Source organism: Taurulus bubalis, assembly GCF_910589615.1.
Source record: "Taurulus bubalis genome assembly, chromosome: 8".
Classification (NCBI taxonomy): Eukaryota; Metazoa; Chordata; class Actinopteri; order Perciformes; family Cottidae; genus Taurulus; species Taurulus bubalis.
In genome coordinates, this window is record NC_136596.1 from 27,809,775 (window position 1) to 27,824,039 (window position 14,265).

At 45.5% G+C, this 14,265-nt stretch overlaps 1 protein-coding gene across 1 annotated transcript; it reads right to left on the reverse strand.

The window, feature by feature from the left end:
* Positions 1 to 267: 267 nt before the first annotated feature.
* ptar1 (protein prenyltransferase alpha subunit repeat containing 1) lies at positions 268 to 8,741 on the reverse strand (the record flags this gene model as incomplete). The annotated part of the gene is made up of 7 exons (XM_079221785.1): positions 268 to 664; positions 4,567 to 4,925; positions 6,586 to 6,808; positions 6,993 to 7,097; positions 7,231 to 7,297; positions 7,541 to 7,710; positions 8,656 to 8,741. 7 exons carry the CDS (start codon positions 8,739 to 8,741, stop codon positions 268 to 270), a joined length of 1,407 nt encoding a protein of 468 aa, XP_079077911.1.
* Positions 8,742 to 14,265: the final 5,524 nt, after the last annotated feature.

Genomic DNA, 14,265 nt, shown 5'->3' on the forward strand with positions numbered 1-14,265 from the left:
AGGCGTTATGAACCTAGAATGAGCATCTACCAGCAGACAGGCAGCCGGCCTGCAGTGGGCAGACTTCCATTCTGAAGGCGGTGCTGGCTCAGATCCAGGTCTCCCAGGATGAACACGCGGCCAGTGGTTCTAAAGTCAGCGCTGCATCCCGAGCTCTAGGAGGTAAAGCCAGCGCTACAGGAAGGTAAGCTGATCCTAAATCTGTGTCCAAAGGCAACTCCCAACGTTGAGCAAGACTGACGGGGCCAACTGTCCTCCCTCCCTCTCTCAAGGCTTCTGACCGATGACCGTGTCCAACCACTTCCTGTAGGCCATGGCGAAACGTCTCTGCTCGGCATTCGAGCAGCCGTCCAGGATGCCGCTCACGAAGCCGTGCTCGGCGGGCAGGGCGGGGCCGCTGGGCGGCAGCGTGCCCCTCTTCAGCCGCTTGCTGCCGCGCGGGTCCGGCAGGGCCGCCCCGTCCACCTCCATGGCTTCACCGGCACCGGGTCGCCTCTGTCCGTTCACGCCCTCCACTGCCGCCCCGCCCGCAGGCCGCATAGCGCAGGCCTTCGGCGAGCTCGGGTCGTCGTTGTTGATGCGGTCCGGCTCGCTGCCTCCGTTGCTGCCGCAGCGGTGCTGGTGTTCCCTCCTCCAGTGGTGCCATAGGTAGTAGACATGCCGCCTGGGGAAAGGGAGGAGGGGATGTTATTGAACTACAGCTCTTGATGAACTGCAGCTAGTTATTGAACTGCAGCTCGTTGATGAACTGCAGCTCGTTATTGAACTGCAGCTCGTTGATGAACTCCAGCTAGTTGATGAACTCCAGCTAGTTGATGAACTCCAGCTAGTTGATGAACTCCAGCTAGTTATTGAACTACAGCTCGTTGATGAACTACAGCTAGTTATTGAACTACAGCTCGTTGATGAACTACAGCTCGTTATTGAACTACAGCTAGTTATTGAACTACAGCTCGTTGATGAACTACAGCTAGTTATTGAACTACAGCTCGTTGATGAACTACAGCTAGTTATTGAACTACAGCTCGTTGATGAACTACAGCTCGTTTGATGAACTACAGCTAGTTATTGAACTACAGCTCGTTATTGAACTACAGCTCGTTGATGAACTACAGCTCGTTATTGAACTACAGCTCGTTGATGAACTACAGCTCGTTATTGAACTACAGCTCGTTGATGAACTACAGCTAGTTATTGAACTACAGCTAGTTATTGAACTACAGCTCGTTTGATGAACTACAGCTAGTTATTGAACTACAGCTCGTTTGATGAACTACAGCTAGTTATTGAACTACAGCTCGTTGATGAACTACAGCTAGTTATTGAACTACAGCTCGTTTGATGAACTACAGCTCGTTTGATGAACTACAGCTCGTTATTGAACTACAGTTCGTTATTGAACTACAGCTCGTTATTGAACTACAGCTCGTTATTGAACTACAGCTCGTTATTGAACTACAGCTCGTTGATGAACTCCAGCTCGTTGATGAACTCCAGCTCGTTGATGAACTCCAGCTCGTTGATGAACTCCAGCTCGTTGATGAACTCCAGCTCGTTGATGAACTCCAGCTCGTTGATGAACTCCAGCTAGTTATTGAACTACAGCTAGTTATTGAACTACAGCTAGTTATTGAACTACAGCTCGTTTGATGAACTACAGCTCGTTATTGAACTACAGCTCGTTTGATGAACTACAGCTAGTTATTGAACTACAGCTCGTTGATGAACTACAGCTCGTTGATGAACTACAGCTCGTTATTGAACTACAGCTCGTTATTGAACTACAGCTCGTTATTGAACTACAGCTCGTTGATGAACTACAGCTAGTTATTGAACTACAGCTAGTTATTGAACTACAGCTAGTTATTGAACTACAGCTCGTTGATGAACTACAGCTCGTTGATGAACTACAGCTCGTTATTGAACTACAGCTCGTTATTGAACTACAGCTCGTTGATGAACTACAGCTAGTTATTGAACTACAGCTAGTTATTGAACTACAGCTCGTTGATGAACTACAGCTCGTTGATGAACTACAGCTCGTTGATGAACTACAGCTAGTTATTGAACTACAGCTAGTTATTGAACTACAGCTAGTTATTGAACTACAGCTCGTTGATGAACTACAGCTAGTTATTGAACTACAGCTAGTTATTGAACTACAGCTCGTTGATGAACTAGCTGTGCGATGTAAGGCAAGGCAAGTTTATTTGTAGAGCACATTTCAACAACAAGGCGATTCAAAGTGCTTCACATGAAACCATTAAAAGCATCAAAACATAATGCAGATTTAAAAACAGTTAAGAAAACATTAAAACAGTCAAAAAGCAAAATAAAAAAATAAAAGTTGAAAAAGCAAAATAAAAAACAAAAGTTGAATAAAAGTTGCAGTGCAGTTTAAGAAATAAAATGCAGTAGTGAGATGCAGTAATTGAGTCTGGTTCAGTTAAAGGCAGCAGCAAACAGAAAAGTCTTCAATGTGGACTTAAAGGAGCTGAGGGTCTCAGCAGACCTGCAGCTTTCAGGACCTTGTTCCAGATGTGTGGAGCAGAAAAGCTGAACGCTGCTTCTCCATGTTTAGTTCTGACTCTTGGAACAGAAAGTAGACCCGTCCCAGACGACCTGAGTGGCCGGGATGGTTCATAAGGTAGCAGCAGATCACAAACATACTTAGGCCCTAAACCATTCAGTGCTTTATAAACCAGCAGCAGGATTTTAAAGTCAATTCTTTGTTTGACAGGGAGCCAGTGCAAAGACCTCAGAACTGGAGTGATGTGATCCACTTTCCTGGGCTTAGTGAGGACTAGGGTTGGGTACCGACACGGACGTGTTGGAACCGGTGCCAACACGTCAGCTCTGATGTGTAATTAGCTACCGACACAAAGTATTGTCGGTCCTTCAAGTAGGATTCAAACCAGTTAAGTGCTGCGCCAGAGAGTCCTACCAGACTTCAGTCTGTCTAGTAGTATGTCATGATCAACCGTGTCGAATGCAGCACTGAGATCCAGTAATACTAAGACTGAGGTTCTGCCACTGTCTGTGTTTAAGTGATGTCGTTGAAAACCTTAACAAGAGCAGTTTCAGTACTGTGGTGCTGACGAAAGCCGGACTGGAAGACATCAAAACAGTTATTTTCAGCTAAGAAGTTGTTCAGCTGTTGAAAAACCGCTTTTTCCATTATTTTACTTAAGAATGGGAGGTTTGATATTGGTCTATAGTTTTTCAATATTTCGGGGTCTAAACTAGCCTTCTTTAGAAGTGGTTTAATAACTGCAGTTTTTAGGGCTTGTGGGAAGACACCTGAGAGAAGGGATGTGTTTACAATTTGTAAAAGATCAGCGGTCATGCAGTGTGAAATATTTTTGAAAAAGTGTGTTGGTAGAATATCCAAGCAGCAGGAGGATGTGTTCAGATGTTGTATAATGTCTTCTAGGCTTCTTTGGTTAATTGAGTGAAATTGTGTCATGATATTTGAATGGATGCTATTTAAAGATGGGGACAACACATATCCTGTGGTTGGTGTGGAGCCACCGACTGCTTGTCTAATTCTCTGAATTTTATCAGCAAAATAGGAGGCAAATTGATTGCATGCCCAGGTGGATTGGAGCGTAGCCGTTACCGACACCGGAGGGTTTGTTAGCCTGTCCACGGCAGCAAATAAGGCGCGTGTATTGTTTTTGTTTTTGGTTATGATGTCAGAGAAGAAGGCCTGTCTTGCATTTCTAAGTTCCAAATTATAATTGTGAAGTCTCTCTTTATAGATACCACAGTGAACCTGGAGATTAGTTTTTCGCCACCTGCGTTCAGCTTACCGACAGCTAGTTAATGAACTACAGCTAGTTATTGGACTACAGCTAGTTAATGAACTACAGCTAGTTATTGGACTACAGCTAGTTATTGGACTACAGCTAGTTAATGAACTACAGCTAGTTATTGGACTACAGCTAGTTAATTAACTACAGCTCATTAACTAGCTGTAGTTAGTCAGCTAGTTATTGAACTATTATATCAAAATATAGGAGGAGAAACTCTTTATTTCCAAGACTAAAGTGGTCATTTTTTTTAAACTTGGGAGATTCTATGAAATTAAAGTGTCAGTTTACGAGAAAAATATATACACTAGCAGATGTCCTAGTAAATAGATATTGATAATTAAAACCAAATGCCTATTCCTGACAACTACTTTTTAAGGATCATTTATTTAATCTTTATTTGTTCGCTTAATGCAGTTCATTCATACGAACGTGACAAATAAATAAATTCAGTTACGTAATATACAAAGCCTCACATTTAAGAAATGCATCATGTATTTGGTATGAGAAATCAGATTATAACAAGTGAAAGAAAAAGGGGAAAAAAGGAAAGTGTATGAAATGGAAGTAGTACCTAAAGATTGTACTTCCTGTTCCTGAGTAAATGTGCTGAGTTGCAGTCTACCATCTGAACCCCTAAACCACCAACAAAGAAGAGCAACAACCACAGACCTGTTGTAACAGACGACTGACTGCAGCGCTGTGCTGCCGTTTAATGGCTCAACATTTTAACTCCTTTGTTGCGTTCACTCACCTGTGACTCCACAGCGTCTCGTGACCGGGGAAGGACTGGATCAGGTCAGAGCACAGCGCCACCTCCTGGTGGAAGAGTTGAAGCAGCGTGGTGGAGCTGAGCTGCCTCTCCTCCTCCTCCGACAGCTCCCCGTTGGCCTGGTCCTGGTCCTGGTCCTGGTCCTGGTCCGGCTGTGTGGGGGCACTGCTGCTGGGCTCTGCGCTGCACTGGTGCTGGGGGGAACTGGTGCTGGACGCTGGCGTCTGGGAGAGCTCAGTGATCAGCTCCTTGAGGAGGAACTGGCGGTAGTGGAAGCCGCTGTGGTCGGACACGTGCATGGACACCCAGAGACGCATCGAGGACAGCTCATGGTGGAACACCTGAGGAGACATGGCCGTTAGCTCATGGTGGAACAAATAATTAATTAATTAATATTAATATATATATAAATAATTTTATTCTGGTGGTAATAAAGTGAGAAAAAAAAATCTTAATATTCCAAAGAAGAAATCTCGGATATGCTGTGACGTTTACAGGAAAAAAACTATTAATTCAGACTGTATAAAAAGTAATATTCTTGTAACTTATAAAGTCATAACTTTGCACGATAAAAGTAAATAATACTCTGAGAAGTAAACAGGTTTAATTTCTTCTCGTCTGCATTAGTCACAGATCAATTACTCATCAGACATTTCCCTCAGTTAGTTATTTATATTTAATTCATTAGGAGGTAACATGTTTTATACCTCTTGTGAATATAATCCAGTAATCTTATTTTCATACATAATGTATTTGATATCTACCCTTCGTTTACACCTTGGACAAAACGTCGTCAGTGAATCCTTCCTCTAACTTTGCCACATCCATCTTTCACTCGTTCTGGGCCATTTGAATGCATTTGACCACAAACGTCACTTTATAGTTATTACAGGCATGTTATTACAGACATGTTATTATAGATATGTGGGTGCAGTACGATGAGTGATCTGGAAGCCATGTGCTTCCTTGACTGAAACGCGACTTCTACGACCTTTTCTTTTAGCAGATATACAACTTGTGTTCATCTCAGAACATCAGAGTGTTTTCTCTGAATATTCCCCGCGGCCCGGTGCCGTAATTAGAAAGTGTTTCCTACAATGGCTCCGATGAACTGTAAACTGTAAGCGCTTATTGGTTTGAATTGAATGCTCCTTGTCGACTTCCCATCCTGATTGGTTGGCCTCTTAAAAGCTCAACATGACAGCAGCTTGTTTGCAACGGATCCTGAAACTGTTCGGATCACAAATTGAAAAACAGGAGCAAATATAACTTTTAGAGATTCCTGATCACGCTTCTTTTACCTGATTGATTTCTATATTTGCAGATACAGATCCCTCAGCAGCACTACATTTTACTAGATTACATGTGAACACATACTCTACTCTACCGTCACACAATACTCATCTTCACTGAACAGAGCCTGAACGCATCATAATGTAACCAAACAGAACCGCTAGCGGTGCTGCTAGCGGTGCTGCTAGCGGTGCTGCTAGCGGTGCTGCTAGAGCTACTAGCTCTCCTCCGGTCGATTGGTTATTTTCAAAGCAACATGATCAGAGATCAGAGACAAGAAAAACATTAATGCAGAAGTCCTGATCACATGTTTTACTGAATATTGGCGTAATACCGATTGTCAGTAAATCTTTATTTACACTGTAATGGTTGACGTTAAACGGTCTGTACGGATCAGCAGCGGCCCGTTAGACCACTAGACTACAGACTCAGTCCACTTACTCTCTTAACCTTTTGTTCTCTTTTGTTTGTCTCGTTAGAACTGTGGGTCAAACCCATCAGTTTAGAAAACATCTGATGGAATTCAGTAACGATGCGAGTAAATGCTCAGAGATCTACATTCAAATAGAAAAGTGCATGAAAAGGAACTTAAAGGAAACTGTACGTTTCTACCTGTGTGCGTGTGTGAAAATGCTCGAGTGGCACTTCAAAGATTATGACAAGGAATCCTAAAACCAGAAGAAACACTAGAAGCTCCCCTCATCCTACCTTGACGTTGCCCTTGGCCATGTGCTGCAGCACCCAGATGCGGTGCGACCAGGCGTTGTAGTTGCTGGGGTAGCGGCAGGCGGCGGCGGCGCACACCTTCATCTCCTGCTGCAGCGTGCCGGCCAGGCGCTCGCCGGGCCGCCGGCTGCGCTCCGCCTCGGCCGGCTGATGCTTCCGGCCCACGGCGGAGGACTGACGCAGGACCTGCTGCAGCACCCAGCGTCTGCGGGGGAGGGGCTGTGATATCACGGTGCTCACGGCAGTCAAGACATTTGGGGATTCATAACCGCAGGTAGAAGGTAGAAGACTAAAGCTTTGAATGTGCTCAAAGACCCCACGAAACACAGCGAACACACGAGGAGACACGGACTGAAGCTGAGCAGCTTTTACATGCAATCTGGTCTTACCGGTGAATCCACGTCTCCGGGCTCTTGGGGAACTTGGTGAGGGCCAGCTGGCCCAGGTAGAGGTCCCTCTCCGGGCTGAGCGCTCCGCTCTGCAGCAGCTCCTTCCTGCAATGACAAGCGGCCATGCGTTACGTCAGAGTCACGCGCCGCGTTTGAGCCGCGCTTCCAGAAGAAGCTGCCCGACGTCCACGAGGAATAATACGAGTCGCCGTGGCGGAGGAGGCTGCCGCGTCTGTACCTGACGTTCCAGGCGGTGGTGAAGTCCGGGTTCAGCAGCAGCAGCGTGCAGGTGATATCCGCCAAGACTGAGGGACACAGACAGGAGCCGGCTTTCAACATTATGGATGTCACGTGATCACACAGGAACAACAGGTCACTCGCTACCCGATCCCTTCTACTTTATACACATAATGATAAAGAATCTGAATCTTCAGCAACCTCGTGAGGACAACCTCTCGACCCGCTGAGCCACGGCGAGAAGCAGCAACCATCTCATCTGAAGATGTGGGAGCGGGCGATGGAAACATGCGTGCCTGTCGGTGGGTTACCTTCCCGGTCCAGCCGGTGCTTGCGCTGCCGGTGGAGCAGCAGCTTGTTGTGGACGTACGGCAGCAGGAACTTCACGCACCAGCTCTCCACGCCCAGCTTGTTGTCCAGCAGCACGATGGGGCTGCGGTTGTAGCGCGCCTCCGGACACGGGATCACGCCGATCTCGTCACTGAGGAGCAGACAGGAGGGTTTACTTCACTGCGACATGACGAGTCAGTCTCAGGAACATCCTGACATGTTCTGTTCTCATCTTTGGTTAGTTAGTTTGCGAGTACATCTTACATTACATTTAGCTGAGGCTTTTATCCAAAGAGACTTACAATAAGTGCATTCAACCATGAGGACAAAGTCAACAAGAATCAAGAAAGTACAATTTCTTCAATAAACTACAAAGTGGACGCGTCTCAGGACACAGAGACGTGGACCTAGCGGAGCCGAGGATCGAACCGCCGACCCTCTGCTTTGGAGGGCGACCCTCTCCGTATTAAACAGATAGAATATCTCCTGGTGACAGTAGTTACATAAGCAGGAATGTGTTGACAGTCCTGCAGCAGTGTATCCGGTCACGTGCACGAGAGACAGACGAGGAGCCGTGACGTCAGCTGGTGGGAGCCGTGACGTCAGCTGGTGGGAGCTTCTCGTGAGCCTTCAATGACCCGACAGCCTGACGCGGTGGACCTGAAACGGCCCTACAACCAGCACCTGCCCACCAGGACGCCTCGTGTCATCGGTTCAATGAACGGATGAATTAAGGCGCTCACCTTAAGGCTCGTGCCGGATGTGGCAGACTTTAGAGGTCCGGCTCACCGCGTCAAAGAACGAGCTCACGTTGTTCTAGTCCCGCGAAACGACTCACCGCTTCGCTATATTCTGGTATTTAACCCGGAAACAGGGGCCGCGCAGTGCGTGTACAGCCCGCTTCCTGAGGCTTCAGCGGGGATAAACAGAACACGCGCGCTGGGCCGGCTAGCTTCACTGTCAACTTCCCCTGGACCGCTCTGACTCCAGGTGATAGTCCGAGCCCGCGCAGTGAAAGGCTGCCCTGGAGCCGCCGCTGGGACCCGGGTTCGTCCTGGAGAGACATCCTGCGCTCCGGCCGGTCTGCGGTACTTACATGTTGGGGTTCTTCTTGAAGGCGTTGGTGATGTCTTTGACAACTCTCTGGACCAAGACGTCCACCTCCTCCTCCGACTCCGCCATCTTTGTGTCACCCAATGACGTAACGCGGAGCAAAAAGTTTTTCCGGGTAAAAAAAAAAAAAACAATACTACGGAAGCCCGGAGAGACGAGTGGCAAAGTCACTGCGAAGAGCGAACAGTTTTAAAGCGCGGCTGTGTTGGTGTGCATATTTATATTTATGGAATACAAATAATATAGATATGAGATGCATCGTATACTTGATTCCGTTTGACATTTGTTTAGTGTAGTCATTTATTAAAATGTTTTACATGACATGATATTATAAAAACCTTTTGCTGCTCTTCGTCCCTGCAGTGTGTTTGTTGGATGAAATGTTGTTCCATGCATTCACTCACCGGTGAGTTTGCAGTTGAAACAAAGCCTATAGATAATATATATATGTATACACCTGTATGACCTTGAATAAACATGAAGCTGTTTGTGAATATGCAGCAGGTAAATGGCATGAAATCAACTGACTTCTAACAACAACGCACACAGGGCCACTCATTCATTCCCTTATAGCCATGATCAAAAGATAAGCAATCTCCCAAAAACATCAACATAGTGATAAATGCAACGAATGGATCAATATGCTTATGAAGAACTCGATGCTATAATACAGATACCAGGTCAATGCAAAGCCCAACAGGGATAATGCATGCGATACATCAGGGCCACTGCTGAAGGGCGCCATCTGGTGGACGTATCGACGTACTACGAGCCAGAGCCCGCTTGGATTCTGAAAGGTGAGGACCCTGTGTTTTCAAAAACATGATTCATTTGTTTAGCCTCATTTAACCACATGTTAACAGCTGCCTTTATTCATGTAAAATCACAAGTGAGTTATTTACCGATATATTTTATCTCGTCAATCAAAACGTTAAAAGCTGGTGTGAACTTCAGACCTTATCTAACCAAAAATAACATAACAAACCCATCGACTTGGAGATGAGAGGACCAGAAGCCTGAAACTCACTTCTGGGTTCCAGGACTCATCCCTGCAGCGCTCCATTGGGCTGTAATACTGCATTATGCAGCCGCGCTCACATAACATGCAGATTATCATCATCTCTTTTGGAACTGAGAAATGGATCTTTTCTAGTGTCTATTGTAATTTACATTTAGTGTTGACAATAATATGACCTGCCAGGAGGGGGAGCTGTGTGGCTATTAGAGCCCGAAACCATATACGATTCCTTTTGCTGTCAGAGAATCTTGCAGAATGCAGCTCATAAACAACATTATCCAATGCATCAGTTGTCCACATAATTCAATCTTCCTCCTGCAGTTTATCTTTTTTGAATCCTTTTCTAACCCCCAAAAAAGAAAATAAATCCCCAATTGAAACAATTCACTGAAGATAAGACTTTAAAAGATGTTTAGGACACGGAACAGCTTGATCGTCTCTCCTCCCCCACCTGAAACTCAAAGGCTGCAACTTCACTTTCAAACACTCTTATGTAAGAGATGGCGAGCATCTGTGGAAAATGTGTGTTATCCTGGCGTGTGGGAAGCACAGTGGGGGAGTTCACTGTTCACTTACTAATTACACAGAATGCAAGGCTCATCTCTTCCCTTGTATGTTCAGTTTCTTCCCGTGGAGTTATTTTGGGGAAGTTTCCCCCTCATAGTCAATAGTCTCGTGGACAGTGTAAAGCTCATGGGTCAAATGTGATTGTTTTTTGCTTTAGAAATTGATTGACACTTTTAAACCACAATTAGATCCGAGCAATAAACACTTGGGGATTATGGTCATTTGCTCTCCCGTCTAACTGCCAGACTCTGGGGGACTTTTCCTCCGCTGAGCTACAGCCGTGTTCCGTTTAGGGTTCAGTGAAGAAAGGTCCAACACAAATGGCTTGCATTACCAATCAGTATGTGACTACAGCGAGTGTAACAAAGACTTATATACACACACCTCATAGAAACCACTGCTAATGTACAAGTACAGCATTTTAAAAAAAAGTGTGAGTTATACAAAAGCCAATATGGAAAGTGACCACTCTGGAGCCCCAACAAAGCACCTCAAAGATGCCATTGAATCACATATCACTGACTTTGCTTATGAACATTTTATACATAAACGCTTTAGATTTAATCTGTTTTAAATGCATGGCAAGTTTTAGAGTTCCAATTTTACCCCAGGTAGCAATTAGTTTCCATACATAGATTTCAGTATGAAAATGATCCAGCAGTGACTCCACTTAGTCAGGAGTTTTCCTTGCAGCCTTAACAAACATACAGCTTCTTCCCATCTGCAGTTGGGGTTAATAAAGGAACCCCACTGACAGCAGTGCAGACAGCCAAGGAGCTAATAGTGGTAGTTTACCCAAGTGTGCACCATCAAGTGGAAACCTAGCCTTCCAGATTTGAATATGCAACCACAATATAACATGGGTAAAAAAAAAAAAAAAAGCAAAGTTTAAATCAGATGAGCAAAACTTTATTGTTCTTTCAGGATGTGTCCAGTCAGGGTAAATCTGAAGAGCTGGGGAGACAGAAGCAGCAAGGTCAAAATTGGCACAATGCAATTCTCAAGCTAAAAGAGAACAAGTACTACTACCTTTCAAGATGCTCACTGGCCGCCTTGGAGTGAAGCTTTGATGGGTTGGTAAGGGACTCAGTCGACAACCCGCCTCGGCGGAAACATCATCTCTCCAGGAGTGTAGTGGGTTTTGGAGAAATGGCGTCTTCCATTACGGTATCTCGAGCGAGACCTGAATATGTGGACTGGTTCCATGTTTGACACGTCACTGAACACAGGCTGAGGGCGTTCCCTCCCTTCACTAGAAAAGTCAACATGTCCATCATCACCGCCTGTGGACTCGGAGGAAGACGATCCAGTGCCCACCAAGCCTAAACCTGGGTTACCAGACCCAACACCCCTAGCATCATTCCCAGTGGGTGCTAGGTTGACATTGCCTCTTAACGGAGGGTAGGCTCTTGGGACGCTTGAGCCAGAAGACGAGCCACTGGGTGCAGGACTGCCGTAGCCTGCTGAGACGGAACCCGCCAAGCCTAAAGCTAGGTTGCCAGACCGAGAACCAACACCCCTCGCATCATTTCCAGTGGGTGCTAGGTTGACACTGCCTCTTAAGGGAAGGTAGGCTCTTGGGACGCTTGAGTCAGAAGACGATGACCAGTGCATGTAGCCACGGGGTGCAGGACTGCCGTAGCCTGCTGAGACGGAATGTGTGTCAATTCTTTATTATTTAGCAGACATTAATCTTGAAGTGTGCATTCTTTGGACGGCCAACATTACCTTCTCGTGCAGGGAGACAAGTGACACTGCTGATCAACAGGCATGACATCCACAACATCCTGCAAACAATCATGTTCAGTTCAGCCAACTGAGATAAGGCAACTCAAACCACTTCAGAGGAACCGTTTGATGACTTACCTCAAAGACAACCCACAATGCACAGCCATTGTGTTAACACTAGATTCACTGCTATGCTCCTGAGTCTTCTGAGCTCCTTAAAAAGGATCCTCCCAGCTGCTAATTGAGGGCTGATTGGGAGCAGCTGCTGGCCAAATGAGGCGTTCCCAAGAACCAACCTCACAGGAAACGCCTTGAGACTTTCACTACATGAACGGTCATATTATCCTCAACTTTAAGGAGCAAGTTCATCAAAAATACAATTAAGAAAAAATAACTAATTGTTATGGAGAAACCAGCTATGGATTATTGGGTTTATGTCTCCAGTTCTAATTCAACTGTTGACTGTGGATCATCCGGCGTAACTGTGGAACTGGTTGTGGGTGGATTTCTGAATGTTGACTCGTTCTGTGGGTTGCATGTCAGCACAACATGACATAACGTAGCCTTTAAAGTGTCTGTGAGCTTGAAGAAGTGTGTGTCCATTGTTAGACTCCTGCAGAGCTGAGCTCAGGATGCAGCTTCCTGTTTGTTGTAGCAAGACAAATAATCATCATCTAACCGAATATGTTCCCTGGCTCACAAACAGATTCCTGTATTTTATTGCGTTGCTGCTCCAGGATTATCTCCACCAGGAGAATCATGAGATTGCTGGTGTGTGCGTGTCCACATGTGAGTGTGCACCTCAGTGTCTGTCCATGGCTAATCTCACAGTCTGCTGCAGCAAACAGCATTAATGTTGTAGGTGTCCGGTTATGGCTGCATACTCAAAGACCTCTGATGGTGGCAGGGATACTCCCACTGACTGCCTTTAACAGTGTGAACTGAAACACCACCAGAGGTTGAGGCAACATAACTACATGTTAGTTTGAGGAAAATATCGTGGTTTGTGTTAAACAACTATGTTTGTTACGTAATCTATATCAATGGCCAAAGTTACATAACAAAAGAACAATGTTGTCTTCTTGTGTTCATATGGGTGAAGAATAGATCATAATGAACCTACTAGTCAGTGTAACAGGCCTTACCCATATCTAGGAGGCTGATAACCCCACGGACATATGTTTGGACCCAAAGTCTGAATGTCAAAGCAAGTTACTCAAAGCTTTATTAGTCAGTTCAGGGATTCCTGAAGACCAGTGCCGCCCGCCCTGTATGCTGAATCCACAATAACTGAATACACAATAGCTAAATACAGCTGTGTAGGGCTCTGCACATCCTTTTTAAAATATGAATAAAGAGGGAGACTAAGTTATGTATTTGTTTGAAAAAAGCTGACAGGAAATGAGCCTCACAGTGAGGGAGAGAGGAGAGGTAAAATAAATACAAATAAAAGATGAAGGAAAGCAGAGATCATACATGGACAAAGCTGATAATAATGCTGGGAACGCATGAAAGATCCACCAGGTGCAGCTGGACGCCGCCACCCGGAGGCAATGAGTTGAGGGGCGGGTCAGTTTCCACTTCTTGCATACATACATGGTGTCTTTTCAAAACCAACTTATGTCCTCACAGGAAGTCAGGTTTAGGCAACAAAATCACTCGTTAGGTTCAGGAAAGGAGGGCGGCCCAATCCCAACCTAAGTAACGCGCTCCCACAAAGTCGGTGAGGGTTCAGGGCTGTCCCACTGTCAACTCATCCAGTGTTGAGCTCTTCATGAACACTTCCCTCGAGTCCACAATTCTGCAGACTTTGCCCATGGGAATACCCCACAATTCATAGCAATGTGACAATAAACACAGGGTTACCTAGTGGAAGCATGGACACAAGAATAAAATAAATACCCACAATTGTACATTTGTTTATGTCATGGTCACATGATACATTGCAGCAAAGTGCTGTCTCGTCAGTATTTACACCACTTTAAGCCCTCACACCATCAACCACTTACCAGGTGGCGTCAGTGAGTCCCTGAGGGTTCAGGGCTTAAGGCCTTAGGGGACATGGGTCACGTTAACTTGACTGACGAGCACCTCACTGAAGTCATGTGACTAACGTCTCACTCACCAAGCTGCATTGTTTGACACATTGGGAATGAGAACAGGTTGGAGCTGATCGCATTGGCACCGCAATTCAGAAGCATCTCTCCACTCTGTATATGCACCTATGGTCTCTTTACTGTACAATAGATTGAGCCTGTTGGCTCAATCTATTGTGTGAAA